This window comes from Heloderma suspectum, chromosome W (assembly GCF_057233095.1).
Source record: "Heloderma suspectum isolate Gila_16-S chromosome W, 16-S_ref, whole genome shotgun sequence".
NCBI lineage: Eukaryota > Metazoa > Chordata > Lepidosauria > Squamata > Helodermatidae > Heloderma > Heloderma suspectum.
In genome coordinates this window covers 36,045,443-36,070,375 of record NC_139475.1, presented here as the reverse complement: position 1 = coordinate 36,070,375, position 24,933 = coordinate 36,045,443, and the positions used below count along the sequence as shown (strand labels likewise).

The following is a 24,933-nucleotide window of genomic DNA, read 5'->3' as shown; positions in this document are numbered from 1 at the left end:
TTTTGACATTTCAAAGTGTAGTGCATTTGCAGTCATGCAACTCCGTGGACTTCTGCGTGCAGCTCAGCTGGGAGGGAGTTTTGTTCTTTATTCGCGCAGTCGCTTCCGACTCCTCGTGACTTCCTGGACCCGCCCCCGCCAGAGCTTCCTGTCGGCCATCGCCACCCCCAGCTCCCCTGAGGTCGAGTCCGTCACCTCCAGGATATCATCCGTCCATCTTGCCCTTGGTCGGCCCCCTCCTCCTTTTGCCTTCCACTTTCCCCAGCATCAGCATCGTCTCCAGGGTGTCCTGTCTTCTCATTACATGACCAAAGAACTTCAGTTTTGCCTTTAATATCCTTCCCTCAAGTGAGCAGTCTGGCTTTCTTTCCTGGAGGATGGGCTGGTTTGATCTCCTTGCAGTCCAAGGCACTCTCAGAATTTTCCTCCAGCACCACAGTTCAAACGCATCTATCTTCCTTCACTCAGCCTTCCTTACGGTCCAGCTCTCGCAGCCGCAGGTTACTACGGGGAATACCATTGCTTTCACTATGCGGACCTTTGTTGTCAGCGTGATGTCTCTGCTCTTCACTATTTTATCAAGATTTGTCCTTGCTGTCCTCCCAAGAAGTAAACGTCTTCTGATTTCCTGGCTGCAGTCAGCGTCTGCAGTAATCCTTGCACCTAGAAAGACAAAGTCTGTCACTGCCTCCACGTTTTCTCCCTCTATTTGCCAGTTATCAATCAAGCTGGTTGCCATAATCTTGGTTTTTTTGAGGTTTAACTGCAACCCAGCTTTTGCACTTTCTTCTTTCACCTTCGTCATGAGGTTCCTCAGCTCCTCCTCACTTTCAGCCATCAAAGTGGTATCATCTGCATAGCTGAGATTGTTAATGTTTCTCCCAGCGATTTTAACTCCAGCCTTGGCTTCATCGAGCCCAGCACGTCGCATGATGTGTTCTGTGTACAGGCTGAATAGGGAGGGTGAGAGTACACAACCCTCCCATGCTCCTTTCCAAATCTTGAACCAGTCCCTTGTTCCGTGGTCTGTTCTTACCCTTGCTTGTTGTTCAGTCGTTCAGTCGTGCCCGACTCTTCGTGACCCCATGGGCCATAGCACGCCAGGCCTTCCTGTCCTGCGCTCTCCCCCGGAGCATGCTCAAGTCCATATTCATTGCATCGGTGATGCTATCTAGCCATCTCATCCTCTGTCGTCCCCTTCTCCTTTTGCCTTCAGTCTTTCCCAGCATCAGGGACTTTTCCAGAGAGTTTTCTCTTCGCATTAGGTGGCCAAAATATTTCAGCTTCAGTATCTGTCCTTCCAATGAGCACTCAGGGTTGATTTCTTTTAGGATGGACTGATTTGACCTCCTTGCAGTCCAGGGGACTCGTAAGAGTCTTCTCCAGCACCACAGTTCAAAAACATCAATTCTTCGGCGCTCAGCCTTCCTTATAGTCCAGCTCTCACAGCCATACATTACTACTGGGAAAACCATAGCTTTGATTAGACGGACCTTTGTCGGCAAGGTGATGTCTCTGCTTCTTGCTATGCTGTCTAGGTTTGCCATAGCTCTCCTCCCAAGGAGCAAGCGTCTTTTAATTTCATGGCTACAGTCACCGTCTGCGGTGATTGGAGCCCAAGAAAGTAAAATCTGTCACTGCTTCCATTTCTTCCCCTTCCATATGCCAGGAAGTGATGGGGCCAGATGCCATGATCTTAGTTTTTTTATGTCGAGTTTCAAACCAGCTTTTGCACTCTCCTCTTTCACCCGCAACAAGAGGCTGTTTAGATCCTCTTCGCTTTCTGCCATTAGGGTGGTATCGTCTGCATATCGGAGGTTGTTGATCATTCTCCCGGCAATCTTAATTCCGACCTGTGATTCATCCAACCCGGCGTTACTCATGATGTACTCTGCATATAAGTTAAATAAGCAGGGTGACAATATGCAGCCTTGTTGTACTCCTTTCCCAATTTGGAACCACTCGGTTGTTTCATGTCTGGTTCTTACTGTTGCTTCTTGACCCTCGTACAGGTTTCTCAGGAGACAGGTAAGGTGGTCTGGTACTCCCATCACTTTAAGAATTTGCCACAGTTTGTTGTGATCCACACAATCAAAGGCTTTAGCGTAGTCAATGAAGCAGAAATAGACGTTTTTCTGGAATTCTCTTGCTTTCTCCATGATCCAGCGAACGTTGGCGATTTGATCTCTAGTTCCTCTGCCTCTTCGAAACCCAGCTTGTACTTCTGGTAGTTCTTGGTTCGCATACTGCTGAAGCCTAGCTTGTAGGATTTTGAGCATCACCTACCTTGCTGGCATGTGAAATGAGCGCAATTGTGCGGTAGTTTGAGCACTCTTTGGCGTTGCCCTTCTTTGGAATTGGAATGTAAACTGACCTTTTCCAGTCTTGTGGCCACTGTTGAGTGTTCCAGATTTGTTGGCATATTGAATGCAGCACTTTAACAGCATAATCTTTTAGGATTTTAAATAGCTCAGCTGGAATATTGTCATCTCCGCTAGCTTTGTGGTTAGTAATGCTTCCTAAGGCCCATTTGACTTCACTCTCGAGGATGTCCGGCTGAAGTTCAGTGAACGCACTATCATGGCTATCAGGGACATTAAGGTCTTTCCTGGATAGTTCTTCTGTGTATTCTTGCCACCTCTTCTTAATCTCATCTTCTTCTGTTAGGTCCCTGCCTTCTTTGTCCTTTATCATGCCCGTCTTTGCACAAAACGTTCCCTTGAGATCTCCAATTTTCTTGAAGAGATCTCTAGTCTTTCCCATTCTGTTGTTTTCCTCGATATCTTTGCATTGTTCATTTAAGAAGGCCTTCTTGTCTCTCCTTGCTATTCTCTGGAACTCTGCATTCAGTTGCATATATCTTCCCCTTTCTCCCTTGCTTTTCGCTTCCCTTATTTCCTCAGCTACTTGTAAAGCCTCATCAGACAGCCACTTGGCTTCCTTGCATTTCTTTTTCTTGGGGATGGATTGACTTGCTGCCTCCTGAACAGTGTTACGGACCTCCGTCCATAGTTCCTCAGGCGCTCTGTCTATCAGGTCTAATCCCTGAAATCTATTCCTCACCTCCATTGTATATTCATAAGGAATATGATTTAGGTCATACATGAATGGTGTAGTGGTTTTCCCTACGTTCTTCAATTTAAGCTGAAATTTTGCAACAAGAAGCTCATGATCTGAGCCACAGTCAGCTCCAGGTCTTGTTTTGACTGACTGTATAGAGCTTCTCCATCTTTGGCTGCAAAGGACATAATCAATCTGATTTCGATATTGACCATCTGGTGATGTCCATGTGTAGAGTCGCCTCTTGTGCTGTTGGAAAAGAGTGTTTGCTATGATCAGCGTGTTCTCTTGGCGAAACTCTATTAGCCTTTGTCCTGCTTCATTTTGTACACCAAGGCCATGCTTGCCTGTTATCCCGGCAATTTCTTGACTTCCTCCTTTAGCATTCCAATCCCCTATGATGAAGAGGACATCTTTCTTTGGTGTTAGTTCTAGAAGGTGTTGTAGGTCTTCATAGAACCGATCAACCTCAGCTTCTTCGGCCTCAGTGGTTGGGGCATAGACCTGAATTATTGTGACGTTGAATGGTTTGCCTTGGATTCGTACTGAGATCATTCTATCGTTTTTGAGATTGTACCCCAGTACTGCTTTTCCCACCCTTTTGTTGACTATGAGTGCTACTCCATTTCTTCTAAGGGATTCTTGCCCACAGTAGTAGATATGATGGTCACCTGAATTAAATTCGCCCATGCCTGTCCATTTTCGTTCGCTGATTCACAAGATGTCAATGTTCAGTCTTGCCATCTCATGTTTGACCACCTGCAGCTTACCTTGATTCATTGATCTGACATTCCAGGATCCTAAACAATATTGTTCTTTACAGCATCGGATTTTCTTTTCACCATCAGACACATCCACAGTTGAGTGTCCTTTTGGCCGAGCCGCTTCACTCTTTCTGGCGCTACTTGGAAATACCCTCTGCTCTTCCCCAGTAGTATATTGGACACCTTCCGACCTGAGGGTCTCATCTTCCAGCGTCATATCTTTTAGCCTTGTGATACGTTCCATGGGGTTTGCTTAGCAGGAATCCTGGAGTGGGTTGCCATTTCCTTCTCCAGTGGACCACATTTTGTCAGAACTCTCTGCCATGACCTGTCCGTCTTGGGTGGCCCTGCACGGCATAGCTTATGGCTTCACTGAGTTACGCAAGCCCCTTCGCCACAACAAGGCAGTGATCCATGAAGGGGTCTTACCCTTGCTACTTGGTCGTTATACAGATTCCTCAGGAGGCAGACAAGATGACTAGGTATCCCCATACCACCAAGAACTTGCCACAATTTGTGATGATCCACACAGTCAAAGGCTTTAGAATAGTCAATAAAACAGAAATAGATGTTTTCCTGAAACTCCCTGGCTTTCTCCATTATCCAGCGGATATTGGCAATTTGGTCTCTAGTTCCTCTGCCTCTTCTAAACCCAGCTTGTACATCTGGCAATTCTCGTTCCATGAATTGCTGGAGTCTCCCTTGCAAGATCTTGAGCATTACCTTACTGGCATGTGAGATAAGTGCCACTGTTCGATAGTTTGAACATTCTTTGGTGCTTCCCTTTTTTGGTATGGGGATATACATTGATTTCTTCCAGTCCGTTGGCCATTCTTGTGTTTTCCAAATTTGCTGGCATATGGCATGCATCACCTTGCCAGCATCATCTTGCAAGATTTTAAACAGTTCAGCTGGGATACCGTCGTCTCCTGCTGCCTTGTTATTAGCAATGCTTCTTAAGGCCCATTCAACCTCAATTTTCAGGATGTCTGTCTCTAACTCACTGACAACACCATCAAATCTATCCCCGATATTATAATCTTTCTTGTACAGGTCTTCCGTATATTCTTGCCACCTTTTCTTGATCTCTTCTGCTTCTGTTAGGTCCCTGCCATCTTTGTTTTCGATCATACCCATTTTTGCCTGGAATTTCCCTCCAATGTTTCTAACTTTCTGGAAGAGGTCTCTTGTCCTTCCTATTCTATTATCTTCTTCCGCTTCCGCGCATTGCTTGTTTAAAAATAATTCCTCATCTCTTCTGGCTAACCTCTGGAATTTTGCATTTAATTGGGCATATCTCCCCCCATCACTGTTGCCTTTTGCTTTCCTTCTTTCTTGGGCTGCTTCCAGTGTCTCAGCAGACAGCCATCTTGCCTTCTTGGTTTTCTTTTTCTTTGGGACGTTTTTTGTTGCCGCCTCCTGAACAATGTCGCAAACTTCTGTCCATAGTTCTTCCGGGACCCTATCTACTAAATCTAGCCCCTGAAATCTATTCTTCACCTCCACTGCATATTCATGAGGAATATTAGTGAGCTCATATCAGACTGATCTGACCAAAGGTGTCTGCCACCTTTGGCTACAAAGGATGTAGTCAATCTGATTTTGGTGTCGGCCATCTGGTGAAGTCCAAGTATAAAGTCGTCTCTTAGGTTGTTGGAAGAGAGTGTTTGTTATGCACAGTGAGTTGTCTTGGCAAAATTCTATCAGCCTATGCCCCGCTTCATTTTGTTCTCCCAGACCATGCTTGCCTGTAGTTCCGGGTGTCGTTTGACTACCCACCTTAGCATTCCAGTCTCCTGTAATGAAAATAACATCTCTTTTTGGCGTATTGTCCAGTAGGTGCTGCAGATCCTCATAGAACTGATCTACTTCTGCTTCTTCAGCATCTGTGGTTGGGGCATATATTTGGATCACTGTGATGTTAAATGGCTTACTCTGAATTTGAACTGAGAGCAATTTAAGGAGACTGCTTGGCCTCTCCTGCAGAGGTCACAATCCTGCCAGGGCCCTTTTCGGCCCCCTCCCCACCCCCAGCTCAGCCCAACTCATCAGCCTGACATCCCCCTCACACACACCAGCCCACAATGACAGCATAGTAACACCAGACTACATGGCAAGGTTGTTGTGTGTAAGCCTTCCCCAGCCTGGTGCGCCCCTGATGCACTAGACTGCAGTTCCCATAATCCCCAGCCAGCATTGTCAGTCAGTGTTCAGCATCTCCTCCAACATTTCATGAGACAAAGATAGCACCATGCTTCTGGCACCCTTGTTCTGATAGCCATGAAGGCTGTGGTAGGTTCGGTTCTCCATGCTCAGTTCACTTGAATTAGGAATGACGCAACTTGGGAAGAACAAAACACAAAAGTGACATGGAAGGAAGGAATTGTGTTTGTGCTGATGGCAGTTTGTAGGGTAATCACCAAAAGTTGGAAAACTCCAGGCTTTTAACATTGAGGTCTTGGTATGTTTATTTATTTACAATATTTGTATACCACTCCACATCCAAAGATCTCAGAGGGGTGACCAGCAGATAGGATAAAATAATAAAAACACCATGTTAAAATAATTACTATTTTTTAAAAAAAGAAACAGAGGGCTTCTTCACATGGAGCTTTTACCCTGCTATTGAGATTGCTCACTCATGGAAGTTTGCAGGTCCTTTTCATGACATCATCAACCTCCAGGGCACATCCAGAGGTATTTCCCAGTTATTCCATGTTAAACAGATCTGGAGAAAATGAGGTATTAAAAAACTCAGATTGTTACGCTATTAAAACAGCCACTAGATGGCGGTGCTTCATTGAGTTCTATGGAACCTCAAAAATTAAAAGCTTCCTCTCCCAGCATTCACGTGGTCGCCGTCTGGGAGCCCGCTGTAAATGCAGAAAGGCTCCAGAACAGGAGGACTGCAGGGGTTTTCTTTAGTGTAAAGGCAGCCCTAATCTAACACTTTAACAACTACACCACACCAGTTGTTCTACCAGAGGCCAAATGGTAGCACATTTAATGAAGGCTCCAATCATTAATTATTAGTGAGGATATAGCCACTCACCCAGTTGCCTGGGGTGAGCAGGAAATGTCTCTGGGCAACCAGGCAAAAAAGAAACCAGAATGTTGGTTCTGGATCCCCCCCACCCCCTTTGAGGATTGTTAATATGGCAAAAATGGATAAGAAACATGGGCAGACAGGCTAGTGAAAAATTGGGGTGGGGGCTTGTAGCTTTTCTGGTCTTATTTGCCAGACCGGTGATGGGCACAATTTCCCTCTTCATACATTTCAGGAGGGGCTGGGGATAGAACCACAAATCCACAGCTCTGTGCACAGCTGCCCCCTGTAGCAAGGCATGTGATCTCCCTAGGCAGTGACAATCCCCCCCTTTCTTTCCCCCTCCTGGCTAAATGTATCCTATTTTTTATTTAATTATTTAATTATTTAATTTCTATACCGCCCAATAGCCAAAGCTCTCTGGGCGGTTCACAAAAATTAAAACCAACCTATTTTCCTGTCCACACCCACACACCTATCCTTCTGAAGATCAGAAGCATGTGGGTAATTTGACAGTTGCTTCAGGAACCAATTAAAGCCGCAATAAATCATGGCGCGCCAGATGATGTGGCAAGCTGGCTGTGGCAGAAGGAACATATGTTGCTTTTTCTCAGAAAACTAAATAAATGCCATGTAAAATTCTTCAGAAGGAGCCATCTTAGCTTGTACACTTAACTTAAAAAGAACTGCAGCTGCAATACCCTGTGTATATCAGTGCTCCAGCCTTGCATGGGTTTTAGCTTAACCACATTGCTTCCCTGCCAACAGTGTGCAAAATAAGGGCAAAATGTGCAAAAATGCCTCTTCTCTCGCTGCACCAGCCCTGCTCCCTGAAGACTTGGCACCTTCTGCTGGATTGATTTGCCCGTCAACAGCTTGTCCTTTTCCCACCGTCTGGAAACTACTCCTGCACCTGGGAGCCCCAAACTGTCCTACTATTATTTATTTTTTTGTTTATTTATTAAAACATTTCTATCTCGCCCTATATCACTAAGATCTCAGGGCAGCATACAGATAAAATCAATTTAAACAGCATAAAGCGATAAATAATATAAACACCTAAAAACATATTAAACTGTTAAATAAGTTAAAACCAGTCAAAATCTAAGACAATAAAACAGTTAAAACAATGTGCTAGGGAATGCATTTCGCCCTCAAAGGCTTTGGGAAAAAAAGCCATGTTTTTACTTGGTGCCAAAACAAGACCAATGTCTGTGCCAATCGGGCCTCCAAGGGGAGGGCATTCCACAACCAGGGTGCCACAGCAGAGAAGGCCCTCTCCCAGTTCTTGCCCCTGCCTGTTTGGACTCTGCTTTCTTCTCTCTGGCCCTGCTGTCAACCTGCTGGTAACTGACCCCTGCCTGTTTGGACTCTGCTTTTGCCTCTGTCCCAGCCACGCCTTGTTTGGGTCTAACCCTCACCCACTTCCATCCCTTGTAGTTGCAGTGTTCTTGCCCAGGATGCCTGCCACCCACACCCTGGACTTGACAGTTGCAGGCCATTAGCACCACTGGATAAATTGTCTACTCATGAGCAGAGCCTTGATCATGGGTATACCTTTACTGATGAGGAGTCCTTATGCCACAGGCTGGCGCTTCTGTGTCTGGCAGCTGGCCAAGTCTGCTCCTTGAGGCCAGCTATGCTCGTTGGGGGATGCTGGGAGTTGTAGTCCCAACACATCTGGAGGGCACCAGGTTGGGGTTAGATGCTTTAGGTACCTGCACTCCCTGGGGCTAGATGGCTGCTGGGCTTCTACTTTGAAGTCCGGGAAGGGGGGGGGGGGCTAACTCTGTCATGAGGGGAAGGGTCTATGGCTGTCTCCCCCAAGTTCCCCCAAGTTCCCCCAACACAGGTGATTTTTGGCATGGGGAGGGGGCTCTAGGTTAGCCTCCAAAAAGGAGCCCTCCAGAGGGGGGCATGATGTAAGCAGCACTGTTAAGGTGCCTCTCCCAGGCTGGCTAGAGGCCAAATTTCACATTTTTGTGATTTTCAGAGAGGAGGAGTGAGCTTTTTGTGGGGAGGGGGCGCAAGCTCATTGGTGTGCGTTCCTGGCGTTTCACAGCCACCGGGCCGCCAATTTCTTTCCCCCAGAATGATCTGGGACATCAAGATGATGTCATCTGGGTTGGGGGTGGGGGAATGGTGGCTGCCAGGCTAAAGGAGCTGGGAAGAGCCACAGAGTTTCTCCCTGCACCTCTGAAAATGTGGAAGAGGAAAGGCAACTTTGCTGCCTCTTTTGACCCTAATCTTCTACCTGGGCTAACCAGCCTAGGCAGCTTTAGCATTAACCAGGAGTGCCTCAGTAAGGAGCTGGCCATAAATCGCAACGTTTTGTTGAAGGTTCCCTCTTGTGTTCATATATTCCAGAACTGTCTTTCTCCTCAAAATATTAAGCCAGGCTGTAGTAAAAATGCAACCTAAAAGCCATTGTATGTGTCTTAAGCAGCACGTAGTATTGTAAGAGCTGCGCATGCCTGGAATGAGCAGACAGTAACCCTAAGATAAGGTTGCCAAGCAAACTGCTAGCAACCAATCAAAGTGACAGGCTGGCTGAGGAATGCAAGCTAAGTGATAAAACTGTAGCGCGGAGGTTGCCCAGGGTCGACTCTGCTTTGAGCGTGAGCTCCTCTGTCGAACTGTTTGCAAACAATAAAATCGAGTTGGACCCGGCCTGAAGTTGACTCTCCTCTTTGGGGCAAATTGGACTCGCCTCCAGGGGGCGAAACTAGCATTTTGTGCAACAAGGCCAAAGCTCCAGACCAGGATTTCTGGGGCCCTCAGGCAGGCTTAACCTGGAAGGGATGGAACATGCAAACTGAGCATTCTCTTTGGATTTCATCTTCTTAGGCACCCTGTGCAAAGACCCCTCACAAATGCCTGACCCAGCCACCCTTGGGTGCCAGCTGTGCCCTCCCCCAACTGTTCTGCCTCCTGTTTTGACTCCCTTTGGAAAATTCTGCCCTACTTAAGGTGTTACAGGGATTATAAAAATAAGTAAAGTTTATACAAAGTGTACTTGATGTATTCAGATTAGGCATAATGGGACCTCGGCCTTCAAGATAAATTTTAGCTCTGGGGTCCCTAACATGGTCTGTGGGCACCAATATGCCAATGGACATCTCCCCAGGTGCTCAGCAGTGTCTGTGGTTAGTTTTCTTTTAGCCTCACCAGTTTGCCTTATGGGAAATGGGTGTTTTGTGGTTGGCCATGCCCACCATGGCAGCCATTTTGTTAATGGGAAGCCCTCCCATGGTGGCCATTTTGTGAGAGCACCCACAACACTGCCTCAGAATTCCAAATGGGCCCAGAAAGGCTGGGGAACCCTGTATCTAACTGCCACCAGTCAATAGAAGAAACATGTAAAAAAGATCAGGACACAAGCATCAAAAAATAGAAAATAGGCTCTTTTAAACATATAAAGGAGCAACACTTTCAGAAGACCACGGACAATCTACACCTTGCATGTAAGCACAATGAAGGCAGCAGAAGATTGCTTTCAAAACAATCAGATTATAACGTCCTAATTCACACCCACTCAATTTCCACATTCTCATACTTCCTGGAAAGCTTTAACTCACCCCACACTTTCAATAGGGGAATGTTTAATGTGGTAAAAGAGGGCGGCTCAAGGAAGAACTGGGCATGTTTAGCCTTGAGAATACTGAGGGGAGCTAGGATAGCACTCTTCAAGCACTTGAAAGGGGGTCCCAGAGAGGAAGGCCAGGGTCTCTTCTCGATCATCCCGGAGTGCAGGACACGGAATAATGGGCTCCAGTGACAGGAAGCCAGATTCCGGCTGAACATCAGGAGAAACTTCCTGACTGTCAGAGCAATACGACAGTGGAACCAATTCCCTGGGGAGGCGGTGGGCTCTCCTACACTGGAGGTGTTCAAGACGAGGCTGGGCAGCCACCTGCCAGGGATGCTCTGACTTGGACTCCTGCAGTGAGCAGGGGGTTGGACTCGATGGCCTTGTGGGCCCCTTCCAACCCTACTACTCTATGATTCTAAGAGCAACGAAATACTAGGGATGTTGGAGAAATCCGAAATGGACTCTAACAAATCTGGATTTGTCTGTGATTTCCTCGGCTTTTAAAATGTTATTTACGGAAGCAGCGACTTCCCTATAAAGTTAATATGGGTGTGTGTGCATGCAGTATTATGTTTACCAGTCACATAGTGAGCGGTATGGGTGTTCTTTTTTCAATTTAACTCCTAGTCTGCTGTAATAACTTCTGTGTTGGTAAACTTCCTGGACTTCCATAAAAGAACTCCAGTTCCTCTTGTGGGTATTGCAGAGAGTTTCCAGAGAGGCTGCCTGTAGGGAAAGGTTTCCTGCATGGAGGGAAAGTGTCCATTGATAGCATTCTTGCCTTCAATCTTACCTGAGAGTAACTGTCATTGAAATCAGCAGGACTGACTTTTGAGTAAATGTGCACAGACTTGAGCTGTAAATTAGTTAACCACCCCCAATGCTTCTCTGAGATCCCACTGAACACAGCAGTGCTCACTTCTGAGTAAACACACTGGCTGTAAGGCTACTTTTTATTGTTTGATAAGGGCACAGGGAGGTCTTGATTTCTCAACAAACCTTGTGCTTTACTGCTCCAGTCCTCAAAGTGTTTAGGATCCCATCTCAGTTCTAACTGCAACAGGACGCCAATCAACATTAGCAGAGGGAGTTTGGCTGAACTGACTTGTAGATGTGAAATGTGCGGCTTCATAAATACACCTGACCCATTTACATTCCTGGGACTAAGTGCCACTGGATTCACTGGGGCTTGCTTCTGAGTAGGCTTGCACAGGAGTGCACTGTACGTCTGCTTGGAGTAGCAGTCTTAAGATCCTGCATCCCCTTTGTCAAGGAGAAGGCCTTATGGGGCCAAAGCTGTGGTGGGAAAGAGTTAATTTTACCTTGCATAGTTTTAGTGGTGTTTTAGTGTTTTAGGGTAGGGGAGAGTGGGATCCAGCAAGAAGATTTACAAGCCAGGCCACCTGGAGGGAGGAAGAGATGTGGGCATGCCTGGACCGAAGGCGCCAGGACGGAGGCCTTATCAGGGGCCCAAGGTCGTAAAACAACTTGGCCTGCCAAGAGGCCAGCACAGCTGGGGCAGTGTGAAAAAAAACAGCTCATCCTCCCTGTGGGAAGGGAGGGGGGATGACAGAGTGAGGGACTGGGTTTGGAATGGGATAAAAAGAGAGCCGCAGCCGTTCTTCTTGGTCCTTTGGTTTCCGTCGGGTCCGGGTGGAAGGTGTTGGAGCGCTGGCATTAACTAAGGATCCTGCTCAGAGGTGTGCGTAGACTAGGGTTATGTAGGCTTTTCTTGTTTTAGTCTGTGCTGGGTTTCCAAACGGGGAGTTGATGTTTGGGGAAAGCTAAACTGTACTCTGTCTTGCCTCTCTTCTCATTCCCTTACGCCTTATTAGTAGATAAGCATCTACCTCAAAATCCTTGCTGCTATTTCTTTTCTGGGCCAGTGCTAAATTCAGTGGCTACCATGTCCTCCTCTGGGAAGGGAGTGCTCACAGGCCAAGCTGAGCTGGCTGTGAGGGACTGGGGGGGGGGCGCTGTGGATCAAGGGGGGGCTGATTGGGCCCAGAGATCCGGCCTTCCTTTACACCCTTCAGTGCGTTACTTGGAACCTCCCCCTCCCATTGACTCCAGTGGAGTTTTTATCTATGAGAGGAGGATTGTCATTCTTAACCCTTGCCTGCTTCTTCTCCCTTTTGCTCACCAGTTTGACGGGGGGTCAGTTAAAATGCCTTTCCCCCCTCCCTGAATACATTCATCATGCAGAGCTTGGCAGGGTCATTTTTAAAAGTTTTTTTAAGGAGTCGCTTTAGATAAGGCACTCATGCTTGGGTGGGGAAGGCGTTCTCCATTGCCTCCAAATCAGAAAGAAACCTTAAAGGCAATTTGCTTTCAATGGGATCTCCCTCCCTCCTTGAAAAGAGGCAGGCACAGGCAAACCCGACCCCAGGGATTTGCCAATGGAAGGGCAAACCTGAAAAAACCCAGATGGGATTAAATACAATCCTAATACCCCTACGGAGGACAGAAGGAAGGGATTTAACAATATCCCTAGTGGGAGAGTCCTCGACAGCAATCTCTCACGTGTTGAGAGCTGGTTATAAGGACATGGATATGAGTAACCCATGGGCCATATACAGTCACCAAAGCAGGAAGGTGGAACACATCACTGGGAATCTGGGATTATGTTACGCTTTGTTTGGGTGATGAAACCAGTTAAAAATCACTGATAATACCGGCACCAAAACAACACAGGAGAAGCATCATGTGAACTGAGGGCAGCAGAAACTCTTTGGAAACTAAGTAAAGAGTAAGTGTAGATAGCCGCCACATTGTCGGAGAAAGGGCAACACAGCTCACAATGTACTCAGTGGCATAGGTGGTGAACCTAAATTATATATGTATATAAAATAGGCAGAAAACTGCCTATTGCCTGTCAGACACAGCAAATCTCCATGCCACCACAATCCCTGTCTGTTTTCTGAACTTTTATGGTGTTGCAGAATGTTTGTGAGTATTCTGACCTGCAAGTTTGAAAGTGTCCGCCATAGAATGTTAAGAAACAGTGCAACTTTGGTGAGGGGGATGAACGTTTGGTTTGATCAGGAGAAAACCCTCATACAGGCCCAGGGGCAGTGTGGTTTTGGAAGGACAAGTAGGTGGAGGCTAGGGTGCCGGGTAGGTAGGGAGAGGCTGAGGGCCAATGCCCCAGGAGGTAAGAGGAATAAGGGGGAGAGAGGTAACATGCATGGTGGCTAAAAGAACTGGAAGAGGGGAGACAATGGACCAAAAAGCAAGGTTTAAGAACAAGAAATGTGCTAGGGAGGGAACACCTCACACCGGGCCCAATGATGAGAAAGGTGGCAGGAAGGAAACACCTCACACCAGGCCCAGGAACAAGAAATGTATGTTATAGGCAGGTATGGAAGGTGAAGGTGTTTTGAAGGCTAAGTGACCTCCAGTGAGCCAAGGACAAGGAGGTTGACCTGGTTGGGAGTTAAGGGCTGAATGTTATCGATTGAACCCACTCGACCTCTAGAACTGTAATCATCAATTTTCCCACATCCCATGGAATTGATCTCTTTACTCACTCCTGGAAATAAATTCTACAGTTTGGGGTGCGGGGCGGGGGGGAGACCAGAACTGGGAAAATTGGGATGGATATGTGTAGGTTACATCAGCTGACTTCTATATCTATTTATATAAATAAGGGTATTTTTTTCTTTTGGTTGTAATAAATATCAGGTATATATGGTCTGTACATTATTACAGATAATGCCCCTGCGTGTTAGAAGTTGGACAAATCTCAAACGTCGGTTTAGATGTAGTTTTCTTCAGTGTTGCCTGTATCCACGGGGTACTTGCTTAAGGCTACAGGAAAAAAAAGAAAAAAAGGCAGCACTTTTATTCATTTTTATTCAACAGTACATGGTGTGAGCTGTGTCTTCAAGGCTCTGGTGCAGTTAGGTAATTTTTGACTTTGGACTTAATGGTTCTATGGGGATCACCCCCTGTTTAGATCAGAGGTATTGAATCACTTTCGGCCCAAGCACCAAATTCTATTTTGGAGAAGCTTTCGGGGGCTGCATTCCAGTGGTGGACGGGGCCAGAGGCAAAGAGGGTGGGGCCAAAGGCAAAAGGGGGTGGGGTCAAAAATACCAATTTATTTTTGCTTAAAGCTGTTTCTGTCAGTAAATAAGCATTTGAAAAGGAATTTCAACCTTTAAGAATAGGGGGAGGAGGAAAACTATGCAAAACCTGGAACCTTCTGCATGCAAATAGGTGTACCACTGAGTTACAGTACTTCTCACATGCAAGCAAAACATACCTGCGCAGCTTCCGTAATGATGGACTCCGATGGATCGGCCCAAGAAGCATGTGGCTCGCCGCAGGTGGCATGTGGAGGGGTACGTGATATTGTTGTTCCCACAGATGGTGTGGTCAAGGCTTGTAGGGTCTAGGCAGGGGGCAGCCCAGCACATCACGCAGTGGGCACTCCCTGTCTGGTCCACAACGCATGTGTGGGTTCCAGGGCACACGATGCTGGAGCAAGTTTCTGTGGGGAGGAAACTGAGATCAGCTGGGGGAGAAGCAGGAGCGGAGCTTACATCCCATCAAAACAGATACAAATGCAATGGAGAAAAATGATGAATCCTCTATGCCAGAGGGAGGAAAATGTCTCCCTCTCCACGTGCTCCACCCCATGCATAATTTTGCACGCCTCCATCACGTCTCCCCTCACTCACCTTTTCTCCAAGCTAACCACCCCCAGCTGTTGTGACCTCTCCTCATAGAGGAGTTGCTCCAGCCCCTTGATCATTTGACTTGCCCTTTTCTGCCCCTTCCTCAGCTCTGCAATATCCTTTCTGAGGTGTGCTGACCAGAACTGGACACAGCATTCCCAGTCTGGTCGCACCATACGATGCTTTAATGCAGGGGTGTCGAACCTCTTTCAGCCAGAGGGCTGAATTCCATTTTGGAGAAGGGGGGGCTGCATTACAGTGGTGGGTGGGGCCGAAAGCAAAAGGGGCAGGGTCAAAATATCAGCCTCTTTTAGCTTAAAGCTCTTGCTGCCAGCAATTCAGCCTTTGGAGAGGCATTTTGACCTTTTACAATGGGGAAAACTGCAAAAAAGCCATGAAACCACAAAATGGTGATTGGGGGGAAAGGGGGTGTGACATTCCGGGGAAGCCTGGAGGTCTGGATTGGGACTCCAGGTAGGCCAGATTTGGTGCAGAGACTTGAGGTTCTGCAGGCCCTGCTTCATGCAAACATCATTTCCAAAACCACAAGGTGCATATAGTTCACAAATGCACAATGGCGTACGCTGTTGGCGGATAATGCTTCTTGCTCCATGAAAAAGAGACACCTCTGTCACATGCACTGGTGTACTCAAGGAGTACGTTCAGTTTCCTACACAGAAGCGACATCCATGTAGGATTTTTTGTCATATATGAAGGAGTCTGGAGAAGCAGAGGTGCAAGAGGGTGAACCCCAGAGCTCTGGTCAGTCCTAAGAAGCCCACCAGTGGGAGATGAAGGTGTCAGCTAGGGGTGGCTGTGATTGTTGCTGTTACTGCTGTTAACATATGTTGCTGGGTTTATTGTTGGCTTTTATTGTTTTTATTGTTTTTATCACTTTTAATATTTTAATTGTTTTTATGTATTTTATTGCTGTAAGCCACCTTAGGAGGGCTTCTGCCCTCAAAGGAGGCCAAGAAATGTTTTAAATAATAATAATTTTTTTAAATGGCGGAGAAACCCACTGCGGATTCAAATCAGGCTGGATTCTCCAGAATCCGACCTGCAAAGTCCGTAGCAGACCGACTCCACTCCAGGTCCATCAGATTTCCTGAGGGTTGGCTCTCCTCCATTCTAAATGGTGCTCGGGTGAGAGCACTGGCGTGCTGCCGAGGCCCTTCTTCCCTGTGCCGGCTGTCAAGGGCTTTGTTAACGGCCAGCGCAGGGAAGAAGGGCCAGCCCCCATGGAGGAGAGCCACCCCACAAAATACAACAAATATGGTAAGGATCCAGGGAAATCTGCAGGGCCCCAAGCGGCCTAGATTTCCCTGCTGAGGACCCCCCCCCCCCCCGATGAGAAGTCACGGGGTTTGTACACCCCTAGTGTTGGCCATTCATAGCTTAAAAAGTCCAGCATCCTGCTTAAAACTGTTAGATAAAAAGTTTTTGCTTTCGGTTGAAAGAAAGGATACCAGGCAGGCAGCGGTAGATCCAACACTATTTTATTAGTCGTTTTGCAAAACGGGTACAGAGCAGTCTGGACCCCGAGCTAAGCATGCATAAGTCTTTTTATACCTCCGCCCCCTATACATTCTTGCTAGTGATAAGACATTTTAACCGACTAAGCTACTAGCTGACACAGCAGAAGCGTGACCTGCAGATGTACAATGAGATAACGTCGGCATGTTTATTTTTGTGATTATGCTTATGTGACTGTCTTAACCATGTTTTACGACTTCCCTTTTTAGCAGATGTACACTGCCACTGGACATGTGTGTCCGGTGGGCTCAATAGTTATGGCTAATAGCTCAAAGGTCCAGCAAAGAGCTGACAGTCAAAGAATAAGAGGACAGTCTTTTTCTAACAAAACCATACCCAATTCGATGCAGCTGGGAAGCCCACAAACAGGACATCTCTCCCCTGAAGCTTGTCCCCATTATCGGGTATTCAAAGGTAGGCTGTACTGAACATGGACATTTCAATGGCAAATAACCATTGGGAAACTGCTCCTCCTTGTTGTTGTCTAATCCCTTTTTAAAAAACACATTTTTAAAAATTTTCCAAATTACATTTTCCAAAGGAAAAAAAGATCGACAACAACTAACAAAACAGCTAGCTTAATGGCAACATTTCCCCCTCTTTATACCAACAAAAATGGCTTACCAGTAATTCGTGTTGGCTGTTCCAGAATGGCTGAAACCACCATGGTTGCTCAAATGTAGCACAAGACCTCCTCTCCCTGACTAGCTTCAATAACCCGAGAAAAATTATTTAGAACTCTCTCCGTTACATTTCCAACACAAGTCAAAATAACTTTGGTGGATCTTCGCAATCCTCATTAGAGTATTATACCACTGTACCCATGTTTTTACACAATTCTCTTTCAGACAAGTAGCTTACTCCCCTTTTAAAGTCATCTGGCTCAGGCTGCAATCCAAAACACACTTACAAAGGAGTAAGCCCTGCTGAACACAGGTGAGTTTACTTCTGAGTAAACACATGTAAGATTGCACTGTCAGTAGACACAGCCAATCAGATAATTCCACACAGGGGGTGCAATGAACAGAGTTGTTAACCAACTGAAGAATTTTGAGTCAATTAGATTAGTAAGAGTCATCCGGGGGCTATTACAGGCCAGCCCCAAGGACACTGTAGACCCCTCTGAGGCCCGCTGTAATGCATTTGCTAGGCATTTCCAGAATAAGATCTCTTGCATCCGCTGGGACTTAGACTCCAGTGTTATAGCAGGTGAATCTGGTGAGGTGTCCAGAGCGCAGCCTGGTCCTGTTCTCCTAGATGAGTTTCAGTTGGTGCAGCTCGAGGACGTGAACAAGGTGCTTGGACAGGTTCGTGCAGCCACGTCCGTACTGGATCCTGGCCCCCTTGGCTTATAAAATCTGGCAGGGAAGGAACAGCTGGCTGGGACAGGGAGGTGATTAATGCCTCCTTGCAAGAGGGAGTCCCGGGCCGCCTCAAAGAGAGGGTAGTGAGACCACTCCTAAAGAAACCCTCCCTGGACCCGGAAGATCTTAGTAATTTTAGGCCAGTGGCAAATGTTCCTTTCCTGGGCAAGGTCCTTGAGCGAGTGGTTGCCAACCAGCTCCAGGCACTCTCGGATGAGACCGATTATCTGGATCCACTTCGGTCGGGGTTCAGGCCTGGTTTTGGCACGGAAACAGCCCTGGTCGCCCTGTATGATGACCTACCTCGGGAGAGGGACAGAGGGAGTGCGACCCTGTTGCTTCTCCTTGATCTCTCCGCAGCTTTCGATACCATCGACCGTGGTGTCCTTTCTCCGGGGCAGCTCTCTGAGCTGGGAGTGGGAGGCACCGCACTGCGCTGGTTTCGCTCCTACTTGGAGGGTCGGCTCCAGAAGGCGGTGCTCGGGGATCACTGCTCGGCCCCGTGGACGCTCCAGTATGGGGTTCCGCAGGGGTCGGTATTGTCCCCCATGCTGTTCAACATCTACACGAAACCGTTGAGCGCGGTCATCTGGAGTTTGGGGGCACGTTGTCATCGGTACGCTGACGACACGCAGCTCTATTTCTCCTTTTCAGCTTCTTCAGGTGAGGCTGTGGATGTGCTGAATCGGTGCCTGGCTGCGACAATGGGCTGGGTGAGGGCCAATAAACTGAGGACAGCAACAAGGGAGAGGGCCTTCCTGGTGGTGGCCCCCAAATTATGGAATGATCTCCCCGACAAGGCCCGCCTGGTGCCAACATTGAACCAGAGCCAGTGTGGTGTAGTGGCAAGAGTGTTGGACTGGGACTTGGGAGATCCGGGTTCTAGTCCCCACTCGGCCATGGAAGCTCACTGGGTGACTTTGGGCCAGTCACAAACTCTCAGCCCAACCCACCTCACAGGGTTGTTGTTGTGAGGATAAAATGGAGAGGAGGAGGATAATGTAAGCCGCCTTGGGTTCCTTGCAAGAGGAAAAAGGCAGGGTATAAATGCAATCAATCAATCAATAAACAAACAAACAAACAAACATTGTTATGTTTTCAGCACCAGGTTAAGACCTTTCTCCTAGGCATTTGGCAGCATATGATAAGTTTTAATCGATCCTGGATTGTCTTATGGTTATGGTTATTTGCTTGTGAGTGCTTGTTTGAAGTTGTTTTTGATATATGCTCTCTTGTGTATATTGTCTGTGTGCTTTTTATGTAAATGGCTTTTAATCCCTGTATACTGCATTTTTAATGTTTTTAAACCACCCAGAGAGCTTTGGCTATAGGGCGGTATAGAAATGTTAATAATAATAATCTCATCGCAATTAAATACATTTGCAGCCAACCCCCCAACCCCCCGCCTGCCCCCCTGTCTACTTTTCATGGCAGAATTTATATAGAAGGAGACCTACAACTTAGTCTTTCTAGGACATGGCCACCTGCACAATAGTAAAAGATGCCCCCAAATTTCAGCCACTTAACATTTAGAGTTTTGTTTCTGTAACCAGACAAAGACCTGGGCTGTTAAATATCCCAAGAAATCTATTGATTTTTGCCATTGGGTGCCTTTTGTGTGCCTGTGGGCTCCTTCAGACAGAGCTTTTATTCCATGATTGAGATTGCTCCTTCATGGAAGTTTGCGGGCTCCTTACATGACGCCATGATCATTCAAGTCGTCTCCTGCACTACATGCCCTTTGTTCCGTTTTTGAACAGATGGCAGATCATGAGCTACCAGATTACCCCGTTGTGTTCCGCTTCAGTTTCCTCCGTGAAAAGGGTAAAAGCGGCAAGAAGAGGAGCGAGACCAATGAAAGATAATGGAAGGCTCAGATACGGGGAGAAGGAGGGGGAAGGGGAGGGGGAAAAGGAAGCACATGAAAAAGGGAGTCATTGAGATCCTGCATTTAAAACGGAGGCAGAAAGCCCCGGTTTGAATGCAGGATTTTAGGCTGGTGTAGAGATGCCCTGTGTCCCAGCAATGTAAAATGTTGGGATAAATGTTTTCCAACATTGCTCAGAGAGCCATGGAAGTACAGCTAAGTGCTTTTCTTCTGACACCACATCTGAGCTAGTTTTAGGATATTTTACTTCTGTGAGAAACATCGGAATTCGGCTCGGGGTACTAAAATGTCATAAAATACGTACATTTTCCCTGTTGATATTGAATTAATAAAGATTCTACTAATTGTTAAACACATTGTTTAATTTTCTATGTTTTAATTTATTGTAAGTCACCTTGAATCATTTTTTAGAAAGGTGTCTATGAAATTTTATTACTATTATTTTTATTATTTTATTGTATTATTACAATTAATAATAAGTGATAACCATAAGACATTAATAACATATTTTTCACAGCCTGTTACACTAACCCACCAGAGTAAAAAAACCAGACTATCAGAGAAAACAAACTTGCATTCACTGAACAAGCTTGACCATTTAAAATTGACCTCTGCTCTTTCACCAGTTAATCAACTGCAAACATTTGTTGATTAATCCATTAAACAGATGAAAGCCTGCAGCTCTGGATTATTAGCCTGCGGGATTAATTAACACAAGGTGCTGGTGGGATGGCCATTTTCACGCATGTGGCTTTTAAAAAGGGATTGGGCAACACTGACTGCTCTTAGGACAGGGCAAAAGGAAATTGCTTCTTCACACAACGACAACACAGAGTTCATTTGTGCGGGGAAGCCGCTGCCACACAAGATGGGATGGCAGCCACTGGATTAAGGGAGCAATCCTACCAGGATAGATGGCTGCCTCTGAACTCAGAGGCAACTGCCTATCCAATGCAGGGCAGGAGAAGCGCGGAGGGGATTGTCCCTGCCACGCTTCAGCCACCCTGCATTTGCAGCTAGACAGCCGTTTTCAGCTGTCTAACTGCAGGAAGGCGGAGCGGGGGAAGCAGCTGCCAGATGACACGTTGGATGTGTCATACCAGATTTCCAACTTCCCCACCCTGGCACACCCCCAGGAACGCCCCGTTTTCGCCACTCGTGCTCCTCTTCTGAGTATGAGGCCATTCCACGCAGCCTACTAGGCAGCGCAGGAGCGGGTGAAAGTTGGTTCTCAGCAAACCAATCTTGGAGCATGGGCTCCGAGGTCAGTTCCCAGGAACCGACCTATCCTATGGCTGGCTACCCGCTGACTAGTGGCCATAGGATTGCGCCCTAAGGGAGCAATCCTATGGCCGCTAGACAGTGGCTAGATGGCCATAGGATATTCTGTTTTCTGGGAACTGACCTCAGAGCCTGTGCTCCGGGGTTGGTTTCTGGAGAACTGACCTCCCACCACTTCCGCGCTGCCTTGGAGGCAGTGCTGAACAGCCCCGTCCTCTGCGCTTGTAAGAGGAGCTCAGAGCTGCCGAAAAGGGGCATGTCTGGGGGCATTCCAGGGCAGGGAGGGTGGAAATGCCTGTACGACACATCCAATGTGTTGTACAGCCGCCGCCTCCCCCGCTCTGCCCTCCCATGGCTAGACAGCTATAACCAGCTATCTAGCCAAAAAAGCAGAGCAGGAGAAGCACAGAGGGAATGATCCCCTCTGTGCTTCTCCTGCCCTGCTTTGGATAGGTGGTTGCCTCCAAGTTTGGAGGTGGCTACCTATCTGGATAGGATTGCGCCCTAAATGTCTTTAAAAGGGAGAACAGCAGCATCCTATATAGAACAAACAGGCTAGTATGTATGCCAAAGAATAAATTGACACAAATTGAACATCAGGAACTGCAATGTTCAGAAACCAGTGGGGGAATAGTTCAACCTCCCAAGACACTCAAATCCATGGCCTTAAGTTGGCTATTCTTGAACAAAGGCATTTCAAAGACAGATATCAGTGCAAAATTGCTGAAGGATTTGTCAAAAGATTCAACTCTGTGTCCTGCGGTTTGAATAAAGACAAAGGGTTTTTTTTAAAAAAAAATACTACCTATGTTAATTGGCTCTTCAATGCAATGATGTCTGTGTTTTCACCCAACAGTGTTTTGTAAGTGGTAACCACAAATTATCCCTGTCTGTACTTTCTGCATTTCAGTTCCCTCTAACAACACAGTTTACATCTACTCAGCCCATGCTGAGGGAATTTGTATACAAATCTGCCAATTTGAGGTTAACACTTCATGTGTCTAATGAAGTAGACAGTGTCCACAAAAGCTTGTGCCAGAATAAATGTATTAGTCTTTAACATGCCACAAGACTCCTTGTTCTTTTTGATGCTGCAGACTAACATGGCGTCCCCTTCTGGAAGGTCTTTAAAAGGGAGCTTAGATAAATTAATTGAGGAGGAATTGTTCATTTCTGGCTGGGGTATTGAACCATCTGACCCACCTGGGCTCACAATCTGGCTCTCTAGGGTTCACCAGATGGCTCCACTCCTTTTTCCCAGACTGCCTATTGTTTGGTGGTTTCCCAGCTTTTGTGCGGTATTTTCCCCCCATTCTAAAATGTTGAAATGCCTCTCCTAAGGCTCAGTGACTGGCAGGAAGAGCTTTAAGCTAAAATATGGGGGTATTTTTGGCCCCGCCCCTTTGCCTTTGTCCCCGCCCACCACTGGAATGCAGCCTCTGAGAGCTTCTCCAAAATGGAATTTGGCCTACAGGTTGAAAGAGGTTCAACACCGCTGATCTATGGAATCTACTTACACTAGCTTAGACAGTTTTAAATGGGGGTTAGATAAATTCTCTCTCTTCCTGTCAAGCAAGCCAGTGGTAGCCATGATGAGGAAGAGGATGAGGAGCAAGAGCAGCTGGTGACAATGGCAGCAAGAAGGTGACTCACTGAGGGAGGGGGACCCTGGAGGGTGTCTTGCCCAAGGGCCCTCCAAAAGCTGGAGCCAGGACTGAGGGTACAGAACCATGCTATGTGAATCCTAGGATTGCAAGCGTATCCCTGGTTAGGGACTGCAAAATGCAGTGGTGGCTGGTGCCCAGTGGATCTGATGGGGTGGAAGGCAGGGTCACCATAGGTGGAGCCAAGGGGCCACCTTAGGTGGAAAATGTCTGAGGCAATGGAAGGTAGCTTACTTTTGCATCGTCCTTGGTACATCACTTCCAAGTCAGGACGGCCTCTGCACTTGGCCATCAGGAGGTTGCATTCATCTTGGTAGGTGAAGCCGTCCGAGCCACACACTTGGAGCTTCTGGGGCAGATTGGAGCAATCAGGGGCACATGTGCAGTGTGGGCGTCCATATTTCATTTTGCAGACTTTGCCTGGCCCACAGTCCACCCCGTCGCAGGTCTCTGGGGAAAAGGGAGAAAGGAAAAGGTTGTACCTGGGGCCAGGAGTGCAAGCTGAGGTGGATCTCAGGACCCACAGCACTCAGTTTGTTATTTTGTTTATTTGTTTATTTAAGTAGTGAACCTGCTTTCCTTCACAAAGCTTTCAAGCAAACTTACACAGCTGTCAGACTTGGACACATTGTGCTTGCCCAGTCTGAGTAGAGGCATGTCCACTAGAACTCCTTGGCACAGCCCCTGCCATGGTGTACCCCTATAAGCACCTGAGGGTGGGGTCTGTCTAGTCTATTCCGGGGGGGGGGCTTCCCCACAGCAAGGGGGAGGGGGCAGGCTTATAACTCTGACCTTTGGCCTACTAATCTCCCTGGCTTCAAACTGTATGGACTGCAAAGCTATGTGCTGTTTAAGGAAGTCTGTCACTTAGTGACTGAAGACATTACTGCAGGCTTCAACCACATTGACACATTTAAATTCATTAAAATTAACTAATGCATTTTAGAGAAAAAAAATAACACAAACACGCACAGCCCTAGGGTCCCCTTAGTATGCATGCCAAGTTCCAAGTGTCTAGGTTTCACGGTGTTGGTGGTATTGCACTGACAGACAGATGGACAGACAGACACACACACACATCCTTTTTTATTATTATAGTTTTTATTCATTAAAATATTTAAATCCTGAAAAAGCCTGACCTGGACCCGGAGGACGTTAGCAATTATAGGCCAGTGGCCAACATCCCCTTCCTGGGCAAGGTGCTTGAGCGGGTGTTTGCGGGACAGCTCCAGGCACTCTTGAATGAAACGGATTATCTAGATCCATTTCTATCAGCTTTCAGGCCTGGTTTTGGAACGGAAACTGCCTTGGTCGCCCTGTGGGATGACCTCTGCCGGGAGAGGGACAGGGGGAGTGCGACCCTGTTGATTCTCCTGGACCTCTCAGCGGCTCTGATACCATCAGCCATGGTATCCTTCTGGATAGGTTGTCTGGGTTGGGAGTTGGAGGCACTGCACGGGAGTGGTTCCGCTCCTACTGGGATGGCCGATTCCAGAAGGTGGTGCTGGGGGATTACTGCTCTGTGCCATGGCAATTGTGTCATGGGGTTCCACAGGGCTCTATTTTATCCCCCATGCTGTTCAACATCTACATGAAACCTCTGGGGGAGGTTATCCGGAGGTGTGGGCTGAGGTGCCATCAATATGCGGATGACACCCAGCTCTACCTCTCTTTCTCATCGAACCCAGGTGAGGCAGTGGCTGTTCTGAATCAGGGCCTGGGCACAGTAAGGGACTGGATGAGGGCCGATAAACTGAAACTCAATCCATACAAGACAGAGGTGCTGTTAGCAGGTGGTTTGTCTGCCCGGCTAGGCGATATTCAACCTGTTCTGGAGGGGGTTGCACTCCCCCTAAAGGATCACGTTCGTAGTTTGGGGGTGCTCTTGGACCCAGAACTGTCACTTGAGGCACAGCGCACAGGTGGACTCAGTGGCACGGAGCACCTCTTATCAGCTTAGGCTGGTATGCCAACTGCGCCATTCTCTGGACAGAGAGAGCCCAGCTACAGTTATCCGTGCTCTGATAACCTCTTGTCTGGATTACTGCAATGCGTT

General features: G+C 47.2%; 1 protein-coding gene across 1 annotated transcript in view; it reads right to left on the bottom strand.

Annotated features, from left to right (window-relative positions):
* Positions 1-14,219: 14,219 nt before the first annotated feature.
* LOC146333967 (follistatin-related protein 3-like) overlaps positions 14,220-24,933 on the bottom strand; it is a 48,029-nt gene continuing 37,315 nt past the window's right edge. Inside the window, exons 4-6 of the mRNA XM_084825333.1 lie at positions 23,112-23,327; positions 14,730-14,957; positions 14,220-14,272 (exon numbers count right to left, since the gene is read on the bottom strand). Of these exons, the coding sequence (XP_084681459.1) occupies positions 14,220-14,272; positions 14,730-14,957; positions 23,112-23,327 (497 nt within the window). The remainder of the gene's footprint in view (positions 14,273-14,729; positions 14,958-23,111; positions 23,328-24,933) is intronic.